At 34.5% G+C, this 20,333-nt stretch overlaps 1 protein-coding gene across 7 annotated transcripts in view; it reads left to right on the top strand.

Annotated features, from left to right (window-relative positions):
• The window catches only part of CSMD3 (CUB and Sushi multiple domains 3), a 1,408,207-nt gene that overhangs the window by 215,693 nt on the left and 1,172,181 nt on the right, over nucleotides 1-20,333 (top strand). For all 7 annotated transcript variants that reach the window (XM_037802758.1, XM_037802757.1, XM_037802756.1 and 4 more), the window contains exon 3: nucleotides 9,546-9,658. In XM_037802758.1, the coding sequence (XP_037658686.1) occupies nucleotides 9,546-9,658 (113 nt within the window). The remainder of the gene's footprint in view (nucleotides 1-9,545; nucleotides 9,659-20,333) is intronic.

The raw sequence follows: 20,333 nt of genomic DNA, 5'->3' as shown, positions 1-20,333 counted from the left end.
TTTACTGAGATTGTTCAGATACCATACAACTATCCAAAGATCCAAAGTGTACAATCAGTTGCCCACGGCACCACCATAGAGCTGTGCATCCATCAACACAATTATTATTTTTTTCAATTTTTAGAACATTTTCACTATTCCAGAAAAGAAATAAAGACAAAAACCACGGAAATTCAGATCCTCCTAAACCCCTAACCTTGCCCCCCTCCATTATTGATTCATAGTTTTGGTATAGTACATTTGTTTCTGTTGATGAAAGAATGTTAAAATACTACTAACTGTAGTATATAGTTTGCAATAGGTATATATTTTTCCCCTATACGTCTCTCTATTATTAACCTCTAGTTATAGTGACATACATTTGTTCTAGTTCGTGAGAGAGATTTCTAATATTTGTATAGTTAATCATGGACTCCACCACAAGATTCACTGTTATACATTCCCATCTTTTAACCTCCAACTTTCCATCTGGTGACATGCGTGACTCTGAGCTTACCCTTTCCACCACATTCACACACCTTTTAACACTGTTAGTTATTCTCATTACATGCTACCATCACCCCTGTCACATTTCTAAATATTTAAGTTCACCCTAGTTGAACATTCTGCTCATAATAAGCAACCGCTCCCCATTCTTTAGCTTCATTCTGTATCCTGGTAACTTATATTTCATGTCTATGAGTTTACATATTATAATTAGTTCATATCAGTGAGCCTCTGCAATATTTGCCTTTATGTGTCTGTCTTATTTCACTCAATATAGTGCCCTCAAGATTTCTTCATCAACCCATTTCTTTTAAGATGGTTTTGTTCAAACACTATATATTCCGTCCTAAGTAAACAATTGTTGGTTCCCCGTATAGTCACATATTTATGTATTGAGCACCATTGCCACTCTCTATATAAGGACATTTCTTCCACAAAGATGGAGGAAGAGTTGAAGAAGGCAGAGAGGCAAAAGAAAAAGGCAAGAGAAAGAGAGAAAAACAAACAAACAAAAAAACTTGATAGCTGGAAAGTGACCAAAGGAAAGATAGCATTAACCTAAAGTAGAATAAAGAGTCAGACAACATCACCAATGCCAGGAGTCCCATACTCTTCCCTATTTCCGCCCCGCCCCCATGCATTTAGCTTCGGTATATTGCTTTTGTTACATTAAAGGAAGCATACTACAATGTTTCTATTAATTCTAGCCTCTAGTTTGCATTGACTATATTTTCCCCCATCCCACCCTATTTTTAACACCTTGCAATGTTGACATTCATTTGTTCTACCTCATGTAAAAACATATTTATACCTTTTATTACAATTGTTGAGCACCCTAGGTTTCCCTGAGTTACACAGTCCCAGTCTCTATCGTTCGTCTTTTGTTCTTGTGTCCCACATGATCCCAGCCTTCCTCTTTCAATCATATTCACAGTCATCTTTGTTCAGTGTACTTACATTGCTGTGCTGCTATCTCCTAAAATTGTGTTCCAAACCTCTCACTCCTCTTTTCCTTTCTGTTTGCAGTGCTTCCTTTAGTGTTTCCTGTAGAGCAGGTATCTTGTTCACAAACTCTGTCATCATCTGTTTGTCAAAGAATATTTTAAGCTTTCCCTTATATCTCAAGGATAATTCTGCCCGATATAGGATTCTTGGTTGGTGGTTTTTCTCTTTCAGTACCTTAAATATATCACCCCACTTCCTTCTTGCCTGCATGGTTTCTACTGAAAAATCCACACATAGTCTTATCAAGCTTCCCTTGTATGTGATAGATTGCTTCTCTCTTGCTGCTTTCAGGATTCTCTCTTTATCTCTGATGTTTGATAATCTGATTATTAAGTGTCTTGGCGTGGGCTTATTCAGATCTATTCTGTTTTGGGTATGCTGCACTTCTTAGATCCGTAATTTTATGTCTTTCATAAGAGATGGGAAATTTTCATTGATTATTTCCTCTATTATTGCTTCTGCCCCTTTTCCCTTCTCTTCTCCTTCTGGGACACCAGTGACACATAAATTCTTGCTTTTTGTTTTTCTTTAAGTTCCCGGAGACGTTGCTTGTATTTTTCCATTCTTTTCTCTATCTGTTCTTTTGTGTGTAGGCTTTCAGGTGCCTTGTTGTCCAGTTCCTGAGTGTTTTCTTCTGCCTCTTGAGATCTATTGTTGTATGTTTCCATTATGTCTTTCATGTCTTGTGTTGTGCCTTTCATTTCCATAGATTCTCCCAGTTGGTTTTTTGAACTTTCAATTTCTACCTTATGTATGTCCTGTGTTTTCATTATACGGTTCAGCTTTCACCATATCTTCCCTAAACTTTTTGAATTGACTTATTATTAGTTGTTTCAATTCCTGCATCACAGTTGAAGTGCAAGTTTGTCCCCCTGACCAGACCATAACCTCATTTTTCTTAGTGTAGGTTGTAGTTTTCTGTTGTCTAGGCATGGTTTCCTTGGTTACCCCAATCAGGCCTCCCCAGACCAGAATGGGCTAAGGTCCCAGAAGGAAGAAATATTCAGTATTCGGTTTCCCTGAGGGTGTGTCTTGGAAAACTGGTACACCCTCTGATGCCTCCAGTCACTATGCTTTTCTGCTCAGCAGGTGGTGCCTGTTAGCCTATAATTCTTGACTATAAGGAGGTGTGGCTCTTTTTCCCCAAGTTCTGATAGAAAGGCAGGTAGTAGAGCTGGGCCCCAGCGCTTAGAGAAAGTAGACCTCCTACGTGGAGATCAGAGATCATTAGCATTTCAGTGGTCTCTCTCTGCCTGTGCTATACCCTTGTCTGGGTCACAGAACTGGGAACTGAAAATGGTTGAGGCTTTTTCCACTGAGTTGAAAAAGGAACAGAGAGTTCTCTTCAGAGCTAGTCTGAGGCAACCCTCTGGCTCTCCAGGTCAGTCGTCACCCAAAGCCTCTGTCTGCTTGTTGAGGATTCGTACCTTGCAGTGAGCAGTTCCTGCTCACTAATTAAAACCCCAGTTGGAGCTCAGCTGAGCTATATTCGCTTGCTGGAGAAAGCTACTCTCTGGCACCAGGAGGCTTTGCAGCTCAGGCTATGGGGGGAGGGGTCTCCCAATTTGGATCCGTAGTTTTTACTTACAGATTATATGTTGTGGTCTTGGGCATTCCTCCCAATTCAGGTTGGTGTATGAATTGGGAGGAATGCAATTCCACAGTTATTTCAGATTATTTACTAGTTGTTTCTGTTTTTTTTTTTTGTTTTCTCAGGGGTACTACTTAGCTTCCACTCCTCTCTATGCCACCATCTTAGATCGAGAGCTAAGCAATAGCTCTTATTCTCTTTTACTATAGAAAGTTTAAGATATAATCAGCAGATAGATGAATTACATATAAAAAGCCGAAGAAATATAGATACCATGTTAGATATAGTTTCGATAAAATCATTATGTCTGAAATAATATCTTATAGTTAAAAGTCAATAAGCATGGTTAGATAATGATATATCATTTCTATGCACCAACCCTGATGTTTTAAGGGTTTCCACTGCATTGAGCAGTAAAACAGTACATTAATTCCCATGATTAAAAAAAAAAAATTCCTTAAATAAACAGCCTATGTTTTAAATAGCATACACAGAAAAATTTTAAATGGCTTTTTTTGTTACTTAAATTTCTATCAATTTTGCATTCATTACCAAACCATTGAATTACTTTTCATGTATGTCAATTTGAAGCTGTAAGTTAATTCTTTATTCTTTAATTTTACCTGTAACTAGGTATTCATTATAGTATGAAATACCATTAATATTTCTGATGCTTTTAATAGGAAATGTTAAAAGAATATCATCTAAAAGAAGACATGAGAACAACAGGATCATATGCGCTAAATGATTGATTTTTAAAACATATAAAAAAATAGCCTCTGATGAGTCTCTTGCCTACTAAATAATAAAATGCTAAGATGTGGTGGGAAGTTGTTTTGGATTGATTTGTGCCCCCTAAAAAAATAACATTGAAGCTACATTCTCCAATACCTCAGAATGTGACCTTACTTGAAAATAGTGCTGTAACAGACACAATTAGGCAAGTTAAAATGAGGTCATACTGAAGTAATCCAGTATGACTGGATGCTCCACTTACAAGGAGAGGACATTTGGATACAGAGAAGCAAAGGAAAGAATGCCTTGCAATGATGAAGGCAGAGGACACCTTGGATGGCCAGCAAACCACTTCCAGTAACTTAAAGAGGCATGAACAGATTCTTCTCTAGGGACTTCAGAGGAAGCAATGACCCTGACCACACCATGATTTTGTTCTAGCCTCCAAAACTGTAAGGCAATAAATTTAAAATATAAAATTTCCCTTTAAGTTTTGAGGTTAATAATATGGGAGAAGAATAACTTTTTCTGAGTGAGTCTCTACATAGAATATCTGAATTTACTTAACAATTGGAATTCCTTTACATCCTTGTGATTCTTGGGAACGCTGTTCCAAGAACACAATTCTTGGTTGGAATAAAAGTGTTTGGCATTCACATTCTCTCCTCCACCTCCAGTTTATCAGTTTAACAGGTATCTGTTGAGGGCCTCTTCTTCCATAGTATGGAATGCATTGTCCAAAGCACTGAGTATAGAGTAGTAAGTCAAAAGAGAGATGGCCCTGACTTTGTGAATTTTAGTGTCCAGTGGAGAGAGATTTCTAATAATCACACATGGAAATTTCAAATTACAAAATAAAGTATATGAAGAATAGAAACTAACAGGATTCATAACTGAAAGGGATTATTTTCAAGTCAGTCAAGCAGTGTTTTATGGGAGTAAAGCAAGTTACTTCTATTCTATGTAATGGGATATACCGGTCACATGAAAGTAAATTTAAAGATATACATCTCCTTCACTCATTTATTGGAATAAATAACAAAAATAAATCTCCCATTATACAACATGCCACAACATGCTGATTATTTAAATACATCTGCAGAAAATTAGCTTTTGCTAAGAGGGAAAATATTTTCGCTTTTGTCCTCTGTTACCTCAGATAACATGATAAAAGTGTTCCAAATTTTGTCTGAAAAGAAACATAGGGTTGTTTGATATATGTGACTTTAAAAATCTGGGATTGCATGCAAAATAATTTGTATGGATGTGTATCTCTTTGTAGTTCAAATATTTTATAAGTTGATTAAATTAATGTGGTAAGACAATGGGAGGCCTAACAGTAGGTTCAATAGATAATGAGACACAAATACAAAGTTTTAGCCCTAGCTTTACTGTGAATTTGACCAAGTTGTTGAATCATCTTTTGTGTCATCTCTAAGATGAGGAAGCAATTGTATATTTTACCTACAGAGAGAGATTTTTAAGTTATAATCAGGAAATTACCGCAAAAATAAACTCTGAATCTACATATTTTGTGTAATACTAACTTGGGTCTCAGTGACTTACAGTGACCACTGAGTTCTATAGAACTTCAGTTTTCAATTATAAAAAAAAGATTTATTTAAATACTTTTTTGCAATTTATATTCTAAAACTAAAAAAGTCAATGTATTAGTTTCCTTTTGCTGCTGTAAAAAATTACCACAAACTTAGTGGCTTAACACAAATTTATTATCTTACAGTTCTAGAGGCCAGAAGTCCAAAACAGTTTTACTGGACTAAAATCAAAGTGTGAGGAGGGGCAGCATTCCTTCTGGAAGCTGTAGGCAAGAATCCATTCCTTGCCTTCTCCATTTTCTAAAATCTACCTGCATTCCATGGCTCGTGGCTTGTGGCTGTCTTCCATCTTCAAAGGCAACAACTGCATCACTCCCACCTCTCTTTCCATAGTCGCATCTTTTCTTATTCTGTCTCTGACACTTTTGTTTCTTTCTTATAAGGGCCCTTGTGTTTACTTTGGGCCCACCCAGATAATCCAGTGTGTCTTAGTTTCTTTGACTGCTATAAAAATAACACGCAATGATGTTGGCTTAAACAGTGGGAATTTATTGGCTAAGGGTTTCAGAAGCTGGAAGGCCTTTTGCCTCTTGGGGTCAGTAGCAGACTGGCAGCTGTCAATCTTTGAGGTTCCTTATCTTTCCATCATATGGCGATGTCCTCTCTCCTTGGGGTTCCCACCAACCTTTGGCTTCTAGCTCCTTCCTGTGGCTTTCTCTTTTATTAGGCCTCCAGTAATAAGATTAAGACCCATCCAGATTCATTTGGCTACACCTTATCTAAAAATAAGATCTTCAAAAGGTCCTATTTGCAATGGGCTTACACCCACAAGAATTTTCCATCCTTAAGATCCTTAACTTAATTACGTCTACAAAGTTTCTTTTTGCCATGTAAGATATTCCAAAGATCCAGGGACTAGGGCATGGCTATCTTTGGCAGGGGCAGGGCAGGGGCATTATTCTACCTACCACAGCTTGGTTGTAAAGTAACTAGATTTTCAATTTTTGTGTATGTGCTGCAAAGCAATTTGTCCTTTTTTCTTTCTGGTTATGTTTCCTATTGATTGTGCAAAATACTCTGAGCATTTTAAAAATATTCTAATCATTTAAACATTTGTTTTTACATCTTTAAATCAAGAATTGAAGTTGAAAAAGATTTAGAAAACTATTTAGTGACCAATTTACTAGTTATCCCATAACTCATTGGTTAATCTTCCAGGTGCATTCCCAATAGAAATACGTACATATATTCACAGACATAAAAATATGTAACAAATATTCATGACAGCATTATTTATAATAGAAATACGTACATATATTCACAGACATAAAAATATGTAACAAATATTCATGACAGCATTATTTATAATAGCCTTATGTGGTAAACAAAACAAAATAAAACAAATGCTCATTGACTGCAGAATGGATAAAGTGAGGTGTATTCATACAGTAGAATCCTACACAGCATGAAAATTAAGTTCCTTATAACTGCTATAATTCTGCAAACATAATGTTGAGTCAAAGAAGCCAGAGGCAGAATAAGTTTACTATATAATTCAATTTACACAAAGTTTTAAATATGTGAAACAAATTTATGTTATTAGAAGTCAGATTAGTGGTTATCTTTAAGGAAGACAGGAATAGTAATGACTGGTAGGGTCATAATCGGGCCTTCAGTATTGCTGACAGTTTTCTTTTCTTGGCCTAAAACATGTTTAATCCATGATAATTCAGCCATCTGTACACTTTTGATTTATGAAGTTTTTCATATGGATGTTATAGTTCATTGAACATATTTATAAGCAAAAAGACAATGATTATAAGATTTGATTCTAAAAGTTAAAACACCAAATGTATTTTGGTTATAAGTGACACATCTAAAAAATGAAGTTACCAAAAGGTTGAAAGTAAGTTGTGCCAACCCAATTCTAATAAGTGAAATTTGTAGGCATATTACTATCAGAGAAGACAAAGTTTAAGGTGAAATCATTACTGCTCTCATGGTATGAAAGTTACAGTGGATAAAACTTCTGGTGCATTAACACAGCAGTGCAAATAATAATAATAGTAATAATAAGAATAATGCCAGTTGCACATAAGAATACCCCTTGAGGAAGCTATAAATATTTATTTTATTAAATCTCTCTTCCCATCATTTTAATAATCTGTGTGACAAATGGGAAATACGCAAAAAATAATTTGTTGCCTACTGAATTGTGAAGATTATTTTAAGAAACAGTTGTATGATTGTTTAAGTTATCAGGTGTACTATCTGCTTTTTAACGTTTTTTAACAAGAGTGAAAGAAAGAAAAGATCTTTTACTCAAAAGAATGAACTATGGTTCATTCACTTGGGTGTTTGGCATGTATTTTCTAAATAATTTTTTTTTATATGAGCCTGTCACTTCAAGGAAAACAACCGACTGACTGGATCTGTTATCAATGATAAAATCTGAGATTTGCCACAAAAATTAGAATTTTGGAAAACTTGAATCTGCTATTGTAAGCTTGAAATCCTCCCCAAATTTAATTTTCTCATGAGGTCAGTGTCAATATAATTGTGATATTTCAATAATGTGCAATAAACCAGCTTGATATTTGGAAGATCTCCATAACATGCATAAGTATAAAAGATCATAATAATGCAAGATGGACTGATAAATTTTAATGTTACAAAATACAGAAAGTTCAATACATGGTTTTAAATGCCACATTGCAACTAGTCAGATTTTTGTGTAGTGTGGAAGAAGATTAACCACTTTTATCTGCAGAATCTGTTAGAACACTTACCTCTTTTCAACTATATCTCTAAGTGAATCCAAGCTTTCTTCACATGCATCAATCAAAACAACATATTGTAAAGTATTGGATGTAGAAGCATATTTGAGAATCCAGCTGTTTTCTACTCAGCTAGACATTAAAGGGATCTGCAAAAATTCAATATAATGTATTCTTTTTCATTTGTTTTGTTTGGGAAATATGGTTTTTTTTTTCCTTAAAAAATGTTATTTATGTAGCCATATAATGGGCTTATTCTGGTTATTGCTAAAGGAAGTAACGAATACACGTTTCAAAATTCCCTCAGATTTAATTTCTAAAAGGGTAAATGTTGACAAATACAGATTACAAATCTTTTGAACCTCAGGTTTAAAAAATATTTGAGAACTTGTGCTATACAGAAAGGAAAATATATGATTATTTCAATATGGATGAATCCTACAATCATAATGTTGGGCAAAACTTTGCAAGTATATAAAGAAAAATACTATAATTCCAATGCTTATAATTATTTCTTACATATGAATAAGTAAAGGTAATATAACAGTAAAACATGGGAGAAGAATATAAAAGGAAATTCATAGAAACTTAAAATTATGTATCTTCATTAGCTTTAGAAAAATTACATACCATAAATATGCTTTGTTGTTTTTTAATTTATCTTTTAAGGTTTAGAAAATGGGTCAATTGTGAATCACCATTTATATAATTCAAGCTTGTATTTATATAAGTCATGGGAAAAACAAGTAAGGAATTATGTGCAAAAATATCAGGCAAATAATTGTTATGTAATATGTGAAATGGTTATGAGAAAATAAATTTCAACTATTTTAATATAGCTTACTGCAACTTTGGAATCTTATAAAACAAAGTCACTTTTCATGTGTAAACATCTCAGTTTCAGATTTCATATTTAGAACAAATCTCTTCAATATTAAATTTCACCACATACCCCCATATATATATATATATATATATATTCATAGTCATTCTAAACTATCAGGAAAACAGTTAATTTGATTGACATGTTATCTAAAGATTGAGCTGTTGAAATTCATGACATCAAATACACACTCTCATATCTCTTATTTCCAAAATTGGAATTAATCAATATTTTCATATATAGGATATATGTGATAGATATTTAAATAATGATACACATGCACATATATATGTACATAAGTATGGGTGTGTATATATATATATATATATATGTATATATATATATATTTATAGTAATTGTTTTTGGTGTGACCTTTAATTCATGTGGCCTAAAAAAATAGATAGGTACTTATACAAAGCTTGGGAATTTGATAAAGGGACTTTTAATTCTCTTTAAATTCTTTTAGGTAAAATGTCTATGACTCTAACAGTTAATTCCATTTATGTTTTTAGGTTAACAGGATTCCATCTGCCGCCGCCAGTGACAAGTACCAAATCTGTATTCTCACTGCGTTTGACCAGTGACTTTGCAGTCAGTGCTCATGGGTTTAAAGTTTATTATGAAGGTAAGTTAAAGTACTATAAAGGGAACCATTGCCCAGTTTAATGAAATTAAATCAAAGTTCTCCGAGTGTGTTATTGGAGAACAGCCACTACAAAAGAAAATACAGCCGGTCCTGTCATCTCAAATATTGTCTCCAGAAATTCACCTTCTCATTGATCTTTAATATATAATGAATTGCTAGACTCAGTGGGCTTTAATGTTTTATCTCAGTGTGTCTTGACACAGGAAAATCTTTCTCTTGAATTCTCTTAAGAGATGAGACCATTAGATTATTATGGATATAGGAATTAGAAAGGAAATAAATGTGAGAATTACGAACTCTGTGATCCATACTTTATAGATTCCACTTTCTTCCCCCCACCCCATCCCTGCTTTGCCTCTGTCTTCTCTGAAACTTAAAGCCAAAAGAAAAAGTCCAGAAAGAGACAAGAGTTAATGTCTTCAGTTCCTAAAACCAATCTTTCCAGTACCACAGATCCATAATCCTGTTACCTTAAAGTAGAAGACTAAAAAGCTCTTCAAACTGAAGACTTTTTTTTCTGGAAATTTTGTACAAACTCATTAGGCATCCAGACTTAACCTGAACTGATGGGAGGCCATTTATAATTTGTATTTATTCCACTTTGTATGGATACTCATATGTAGATACTCAAAGGAGTGGTGCCCCAGGCTCTGCTGGGGATATTAAAAATGTACAGAATTTGCATTTTCACCTTTATAAAAATTCTCATTGCAAAAATACTATATATCCCTGAGGATTTCATATAGAGATCATGGGATTGTATTTTCATATTTATGTGATTTGACAATAAAATTCCCACCCAGTATAGAGAATAGCACTACCCTCACCTATAGGGATGCCATATCAGATTTCAGCTCAGCTCCACAAGGATACATTATACAGGTCTAGTATCTTCACAAGAGATACACAAAGACAGTATAGGGGTGATTGCTTTCTAAAGCACATAATAATTTAAAATGATATGTTTAAAGAGCACACTAGAAAACAATCACAGAAAATAGAATTGTTACAATAGAAAGATTCACAGTTTGCATGTGGGAAGTTTTATGATAGCCATAATTTCATCTAGTACCATCCTTATCACTAGGAAAAAAAAATGTCCTCTAGCAAACCATTGAGCAAAAATATTTTTTGTAGTTTTATGTCTTAAACAATGCCATATTGTAGCAGTTTTGAACACAGTTTTCTACATAATAGATTTCAGAATGGTCTTTTGTTTAGTAAGGGAGAATGAATTCCATGATTTATTTTCTTCCATTGTGATAGTAACACTCATTATTTTTCTAAGGTGCTTTTATAATCGTTGAGTATTTTTTATCTTGGTGACTTAATTCATAATTTAAAAAAAACTGTAAACATAAAAGTTTAATGTTACTTGTGATTTTGGCAGTATTGAAAGAGGAGTTAGTAATGCATTGATTTTCTACTGAAGGCTCTTTGATAGAAAATCTGTGTTCTGTTCATCAAAGTATAAAGGTATTTCTGGATTAGTTTATTCTTTCAGTAAGTACTAAGTATACTGAAAATGTAGTAACTTGGAAGGTAAATTTGGATTTTAGCTTGTTTTCTAGTTTGGCTATCAGATTTCATGAATTCATACTCAAAAATATTTTCATAGCTCTCCATTGTTTAAAGAGACACCCTCCTCCACCTAAGAAAAAACTGACCAGAAGAAAAAATTGAAGAGCTGGGAAATAAAAAACTAAGATCCTCAAAGCCCAACTGAGCTCAAAGGAAAGCTTAAGAGCTGATAGGAAAAAACAGCTACCTGTTTTGTGTGTGTGTTTTTTTTTCCTATGGCATTAAATTTCTGTTTGTTCTTTCTGCTTCAGGGAAATGGATGCACATTATTTTGATAATATTTTAAATGTTTGGATGTCTTGACTTAACATATAGGGTAGCAGGCATCCAAGGCAGAACAGCTTCAGTATAGATTTCTGATTAGTGTCTTTTACCATGTGTATTAGTTTTCTCTGGCTGCCATAACAAGTGAGTGCAAATTTCACTTCCTGATACAGTAAAAATATACGATCTCACAGGTCTGTAGGTGAGAAGTCTGGGTGGCCTCTGCTGTTCTCTCTGTTCAGGGTCTTACATGGCAAAAATCGAAATGTTGATCATTTGGACTCTTATTAGGTGATTCTGGGAAGAACCCACTCCCCAGCTAATTTTGGTGGTTGGCAGGATCCAGTTCTTTTGGCTATAGGCTTGCAGTCCCTGTTTTCTTGCTGGCTGCAAGCTGCAGAGCCTGCCTTTAGCTCCCTGAGTTTCTCCCTGGTCCTCGCTTATGGTCCCTACATCTCAGAGCCAGGAAATGCATATTGAATCCTTCTCACACTTGAAATCTCTCTGACTTCCCCTTTGGCTGCATCTCTATTCTTCCTTCTTCTGCCACACACATCTGACTCCAGTGGTAGAAATTTCTCTGTTCTTAAGGGCTCATGTTATTAGACTGGGCCCAACTGGATATCCAGGATAATCGACCTATTTTAATCTCCTTAACCTTAACTGCATGGGCAAAGTCCTTTATGCCATGTAATGTGACATATTGACAGATTCACAGATATTTTGGGAGGAGGGAAGCTTTATTTGGCCTCCCACACTATATTCAATTCTATTTAAAATGCTTCAGAGGGGATGGCTACAAGCAGTTATTTATTTAACCATGGTTCTCTTGAGGTCAACTTGTATATTGCAAAGTCCAGAAAATTTAGCTTGGAATTTCAAGGCTCCCTGCAGTTTAGATCCAGTTAATTTTTTCACAAGTACCTCTAACTATAGCTCTGGACCCTACCCATGCTAAAATTAAATCAATTTACTAATAGGAGCATCTCCCTGCTGTTATCATCTGACAACACGGTTCTAAATAGTTAGGCGCACCTGATCCCACATTAAACAGAGAAAACAAGTTTCTTTGTTTTGGTGGGAAGGTAAGTTTATTGAAGATGTATTAATAAGGAACTGAAGAGAAAAAAACAAAAAAAAAAACAACTTTCCAAGATCAGTTCAGAGTGAGAAGAGTGGTTTGGGCTTTTATAACCCCAAGCAGACAAAGAAATGGCCAGGATCCAGAAGAAAGCATAAGGGGGGAAAAATAGAGGAGAAAAACCTGTTTGGCTAAGCATCTCCTGTTATCTTGAAGTTCTCTCCTCTTCCTAGCTTGTTTTTTAAGGAAAAGGCGGCACTGGATGTTAGACCATATGGTGATATCCTCCATATTCTCCTGCAGGCAATGCTGGGAAAGTTTTTGTTGTTGAGATTAGAGCAATAGCAAGTTATTTTATCAAGGGCTTTTTATGCTTAGAATAACTTAAGGATGTTTGAGTGAAGTGATTTTAATAAACTTTTTTTTTTGGCTACTGAAGATTATATTAAGCATTTTTTAGCTAAAGAATTATATGGAGTTTTTTTTTTCTGCTTATTCAGCTATCACTGCCTGTTGCCTTTTTCCCAAGCCTATCCTACTTTCTGAAACCCATTTCATCTCCCTCTGCATAATCATTACCTAATTATTTTCTTTATCCTTTAAACTTTTCTAAGATTTTTATCTTCATGCACTAGAGTTTATGAAATCTCTGTTTTTAGTTTTTATGCACTTATCTGTGTTTATCAAGTTGACATCATTGAACCAAATGCACTAGACTCATCTGGAGAGTGTGGTAAAACATAGAATTTTGTCCCACTTACATATCTTGAGTCAGATTCTAGTTGGAGCCCCAGTGATTCTTATACCACTAAGAGTGTAAGTGCTATCTAGCTGTCTTTCTCCCTGCAGAGATTAAATCAAACCATTATATGGGAGATGATAAAAACATTGTTGAATTGGTTTCATGATTAAGATAACTATCCTGGTTGGAAAAGTTTCACTTTTAATCTTTTTAATTATAATGAAGATAAGTTAGTGTCACTTTGATGAGGAGTATGTTATAGAGAATAGAAGTACAAGTAACTGAATGCATCTAAACCTTATTTTTATCATGTATAAAATTGAAGGTAGTTCTTCCTATTTCATAGTGCTGTGATGAATAAATGAGATAGAGAGAGTGCCTAGAATAAGATTTGGAATATAGTAAGCATTCACTAGATGTTAGTTATCATGATAACCAAAATCATGATGGTGACTAAATGGTCATTTGCCTTAATGCATGAACACTTAGATTCTATGGGAAGATTGTATGTGTGTATACATGTATTTAATTTTTAAAATAGTCAACATTCTTTCCCCAAAAAGCTTATTTTTATCAATAAATATATCATTAAGATGTATTAATTTTGATGGTCAGTTTTTTTTTTTGGGGGGGGGATAGAATCATTGAAGTAATTAGCAGCCTCAAAAGATAAACCTTTCAGATTTTCTTGCATGATTCTGCATATATTTCTGCATATGATTAATGATTTAAAATAAATTTCCAAATATATCTTTAGAAGTCATTATTAGGTGGCAGCTGGTCATTGAGCTTACAGACATATATACATTAGTCCCAGATGGTAGTGTGCTATGATTACTATGGTGCCTTCTTTTTCAAGACAATTTTGCATTGTGCTAAATATTTTGCATGGCTTTTCCCAGCCTAGAAAATTATATGAAAATTATAATGAGCATTTTTACAACTTTTCTGTCCCCCTCAGTATACTATAAGCTTTTCTTCAGGCAAGCATTTTATATTAAATCACATTTAATATCTTGTAATAGCAAAAATAATAAAATGTTAATCACGGCATTTCTATATGTTTATATTTATTCTAAATACTTGAAACTGTAAATGAAAATCATGTATAATTTTTAAAATCTAAAATTTTTATGTTCCATTTATAAAAGGGAATATTTTTACTTTTTACTTTGCTTAATCTAATAACAAAAATGTTGAATAATTCTTATATATTATCATATTCTTTATATTTTCATATATCATGTGACCTTTAATAATCCATATATATTGTTTATTTCTCTTAATATTTGCCATCTATTTATAAAATAAAAAAATGCCTGAATTCAGGTAAAATGTAGTTATGAATGTTTAAATGCAGAAATGGTTTTGTCCATTACTTATACCTGAGCTTTCAAACCCCAAACAAAAAAAATACCAATCAACATAAACACATAATATAATATTCCAGTGAAATTCTATCAAAAATCAGAAAACTGTATAGAAGAGACCCATTCAATCATGATAGGCTATTTTTTAATTTTGATTGATAATATTATTCTGCTTTTATATTAGAATCATTTTTTAATCAAAAGAATAATATATTCAAAAGTCTGGAGTTAGGCAAAGGACACTAACTTGAAATGAGCCAGATCATTAAAAAATGTTTTAAAATTTACAAGTAGAATGAGAACAATTCTAGTTTTATGATTATCTAGGCAAATTTGCTGACTGAAATATATCCTTTAGATAGGAAGTTTTAGATTTTCATTGTATAGGTCCTGAAAAATTTATTAAACTATTACTTTTGAAAATGCATTTAAAATAATATAAAATCCATTTTATTAGAATATTTTATTACACCCAATTATTTTGTAAATTATTGTTGACTTCCTTACATTTCCAGTAATCTGGGATTGCAGAATTAACTGTACATATACTTAATTAAAAGGATTACAGACTTAATTAAAATGATTAAATTTCATGAAATAGCCACGGTGCTAACGTCTCTTCAAAAATGTAGTTATTTAGGCCTATATGTTTCATTCATATTCTGACAATTCCCTTGACAAAACCTCACTGTAAAACATATACCTGTATTTGTATTTGGATCAAATCATATCCAAAGTAATGGATTACCACTTCACTGTGAAAAGTCTATCATAATCCCACATGTTTTTCCTATTCCCTTGCTCTTAATTATCATGGAGCTATACTAATTTCTCCAATGTAGAGTAAACAATTGATAAATGCAAGTCATTCTGTGGTATTCAGAAAGAAATTCTCTGTTGCTACAAACTTCCACTCAACAACTTAAGCCCATTTACTTTAAAACTGTTGAGGATAATATCCCCATTTCCTAAATTTTAGTTGACTTCAAAAGGCTTATAAGCATTTATTGGAAATATTTTTCTGTGATAACTTGCTGTGGGATCTATTCCAGTTTAACTAATAGAGAAATGGTTGCACAACTAGGGATTTGTAAAGGGAGCACTAAATAGGAATCACAGGAATCAGTTGGTAAAAATATTGGTTAACATTTTCAACAACAGTAGACAAAACGCATATTGAGATAAGACATGATTTCCAAGGTGCTGCATTTTAAAGACAACAGAAGGATTGGACTTATTTAGGGGAATACTATGAAATAAAATTTTGAAACTGCATATTATGTAATTATAGGCTTATCACTATTAGTCTTGAGAACACGTATCACCTTTCCAAAGGAACACTTTACTTGGTGTTAAATTTTGGTACAGACCCAGAATATTTCTTTTTTAAAAAAAGATTTGTTTAATTTCTATGGAAAGTTTTCCCATTAATATCTAGCTGCAAACACATTTACTTTTCTTAATTATTGTCTACTATTTCCCCAAGTTCATTAAACCAGCACTTTGGTTTAATGTATTTTTTAATTTGAATAAAGACAATTGAATTTTGTTTATATTAAAAAAAAGTTCTGTAAAACAATAAATTTGGGAAACTCTAACTTGTACTGAATTAAGTGACCATATGGCTAGCTATTTCTCAAAATTTGATCAGGGTACAACTGGCAGAGTGTGTGTTCTGTGGAGCACACTATGGGGAAATGCTGCAATGTCTTTCAAGATTTGCCAAATAATATTCAAAATATTATCTTGTTTCTCATAAAAGTCATTCTCCTTACATGGAATTCTTTTACATTTTACTTTCAATGATGCATAGTCATTCTTTATAGGGAAAGAGTATATAGTTGTTATTTTGTTATTTTTGTTATTTTGTTGTATAAATAAAGTAATATCAAAAAATATAGTCAGATCCCGGCAAGATGGCGGCATAGAGAGGAGTGGAAGCTAAGTAGTCCCCCTGGAACAACTACAAAAAAACAGAAACAACTAGTAAATAATCCAGAATAACTGCGGGGAGACAAACGAGACCATCCACTCATCATACACCAACCTGAATTGGGAGGAATGCCTGAGAACACAGCATAAAATCTGTAAGTAAAACCTGCGGAACCAAGTCATGAGACCACCTCCCCCATAGCCCGAGCTGCAAAGCCTCGTGGTGCCAGAGAGAAGCTCTCTCCCAGCAAGCAAATATAGCTCAGCTGAGCTCCAACTGGGGTTTTAAGTAGCGAGTGTGAATTGCTCACTACAGGTACGCATCCCCAAAAACAGACAGAGGCTTTGGGTGACGACTGACCTGGGAGAGCCGGAGGGTCGCCGTGGACTGGGTCTGAAGGGGACTATCAGTTTTTTTTTTTTTTGGCTCAGTGGAGAAAGCCCCAGTCATTTTCAGTTTCCAGGGCTGTGACTCGGGGAAGGGCGGAGACAGCACAAGCAGAGAGTGAGACCATTGAAATGCTAATGACCTCCACTTGGGGGCTCTGTCTTCTCTAGGAGGAAAGGGGTGGGGCCCTTTCCATTCAGAACCAGACCCCAGAGCCTGGGGGAACACGGCCATACCGTCTCACACCAGTCAAGAATTATAGGCTGACAGGCGCCACCTGCTGGGCAGAAAAGCACAGTGACCTGAGGCATCAAAGGGTGGAGCAATTTTCCAAGACACACCCTCAGGGAAACCAGATACTGAATATTTCTTCCCTCTGGGACCTGAGCCTGTTCTGGTCTGGGAAAACCTGATTTGGATAACCAAGGAAACCATGCCTAGACAACAGAAAATTACAACCTACACTAAGAAAAACAAAGTTATGGCCCAGTCAAAGGAACAAACGTACACTTCAACTGAGATACAGGAATTTAAACAACTAATGCTAAATCAGTTCAAAAAGTTTAGAGAAGATATTGCAAAAGAGATAGAGGCTGTAAAGGAAGCACTGGACATGTATACGGCAGAAATCAAAAGTTCAAAAAAACAACTAAAAGAATCTATGGAAATGAAAGGCACAACACAAGAGATGAAAGACACAATGGAAACATACAACAGCAGATCTCAAGAGGCAGAAGAAAACACCCAGGAACTGGAGAACAAAACACCTGAAAGCCTACACGCAAAGGAGCAGATGGAGAAAAGAATGAAAAAATATGAGCAACGTCTCCGGGAACTCAAGGATGAAACAAAGTACAATAATGTACGTATCATTGGTGTCCCAGAAGGAGAAGAGAAGGGAAAGGGGGCAGAAGCAATAATAGAGGAAATAATTAATGAAAATTTCCCATCTCTTATGAAAGACATAAAATTACAGATCCAAGAAGCGCAGCGTACTCCAAACAGAAGAGTTATGAATAGGCCTACGCCAAGACACTTAATAATCAGATTATGAAATGTCAAAGACAAAGAGAGAATCCTGAAAGCAGCAAGAGAAAAGCAATCCATTACATACAAAGGAAGCTTCATAAGACTATGTGCGGATCTCTCAGCAGAAACCATGGAGGCAAGAAGGAAGTGGTGTGATATATTTAAGATACTGAAAGAGAAAAACCACCAACCAAGAATCCTGTATCCAGCAAAGCTGTCCTTCAAATATGAGGGAGATCTCAAAATATTTTCTGACAAACAGACAATGAGAGACTTTGTGAACAAGACACCTGTCCTACAGGAAATACTTAAGGGAGCACTACAGGGTGATAGAAGACAAGAGTGCATGGTTTGGAACACAATTTTGGGAGATGGTAGCACAACAATATAAGTACACTGAACAAAGGTAACTATGAATACGGTTGAGAGGGGAAGGTGGGGAGCATGGGAGACACCACAAGAAAGGAGGAAAGATGACGACTGGGACTGTGTAACTTGGTGAAATCTAGAGTATTCAACAATTGTGATAAAATGTGCAAATATGTTATTTTACAAGGGAGAACAAGCAAATGTCAACCTTGCAAGGTGTTAAAAATGGGGAGGCATTGGGGGAGGGATGCAATCAGCATAAACTAGAGACTGTAACTAATAGACTCATTGTATTATGCTTCCTTTAATGTAACAAAGGTGATATACCAAGGTGAATGCAGATAAGAGGGGGGGATAGGGGAGGCATGTTAGACACTTGACATTGGTGGTATTGTCTGATTCTTTATTCTACTTTGATATAAGGTTATTTTTCCTTTTGCTGCTTCCTAGCTGTCATTTTTTTTTCCTCTTTCTTTTGCCTCTCTACCTTCTTTGACTCTCCCTCCTGCCTTGTGGAAGAAATGTAGATGCTCTTATATAGATAGTGGTGAAGGTGGTGAACACAGAAATGTATGACCATGCAGAAAACCATCGATTATTTACTTGGAATGGAATGTATGGTGAGTGAACAAAACCATATTAAAAAAAAAAAATGGGTTGATGACAAAACCTCGAGGGCAATATACTGAGTGAAATAAGCCAGACACATTAGGACAATTATTACAGGGTCTCACTGACAGGAACTAATTATAATATGTAAACTCATAGACATGAAATATAAGGTACCAAGATACAGGACGAGGCTTAAGAATGGGGAGTGGCTGCTTAATATGAGGAGAATGTTGAATTAGGATGAACTCAAATGTTTGGAAATGAACAGGGGTGTTGGTAGCAAGATGTGAGTATAACTAACAGCGCCGAATGGTGTGTGAATGAGGCGGAAAGGGGAAGCTCAGAGTCATATATGTCACCAGAAGGAAAGTTGGAGGTCAAAAGATGGGAATGTATAAAACTGAATCCTATAGTGGGCAATGTCCATGATCAACTGTACAAATACTAGAAATCACTTCCATGAACCAGAACAAATGTATGACAATACAATTAGAAGTTAATAATAGAGAGGCATATAGGGAAGAACTATATACCTATTACAAACTATATACTACAGTTAGTAGTATTTCAACATTTTTTCATAAACAGTAACAAATGTACTATATCAATACTACGAGTCAACAATTGAGGGGGGTTGTTTAGGGATAGTGGAGGATAGAGTTTCCTTTTCTTTTTTTCTTTTTTCATCTCTCACTTTATTTCTTGTCTGGAGTAATGAAAAGTTTCTAAAAATTGAACAAAAATTAAGTGTGATGGATGCACAGCTGTATGAGGGTACCCAGGGGCAAGTGATTGTACACTTTGGATCTTTGGATAATTGTATGGTATCTGAACAATCTCAATAAAAATGAAAAAAAATATATAGTCAATACTTGTATAATGGTTAATTTAGTGTCTGGGAGAAGCTCAATAATAATTTCAGCGTATGTCAGTCAATACAATCACCATGATGGACAGAAACACAAGGGATATATTATTACATAATGATTGTTGATGTGTATAACAAGTAATTAAGGCATTATAGGGATAAAATGTTTACCTTTAGCAAATATGCTGTTAATAAATTATTTTCATATTTTCATTCAGTAGGATTAAAAATTGGGTAATAACACAAACAGTAATGTTCATTGAATGATTTATTTGTGCTGGTCGCAGTGCTAAATATTTTAGATGCAGTTTCTCAGCCTAGAAAATTATATGATAATTGTAATAAGTAGGATTTAAATACACACTGATCTTAGTGTAAAAGTGTATTTAAATGTTCCACAGATGTAACTCTATACATT

The sequence above is a fragment of the Choloepus didactylus genome, chromosome 14 (genome assembly GCF_015220235.1).
Source record: "Choloepus didactylus isolate mChoDid1 chromosome 14, mChoDid1.pri, whole genome shotgun sequence".
NCBI lineage: Eukaryota > Metazoa > Chordata > Mammalia > Pilosa > Megalonychidae > Choloepus > Choloepus didactylus.
Note: the sequence above shows the minus strand (reverse complement) of the source record. Positions and strands in the feature narration are given on the sequence as shown.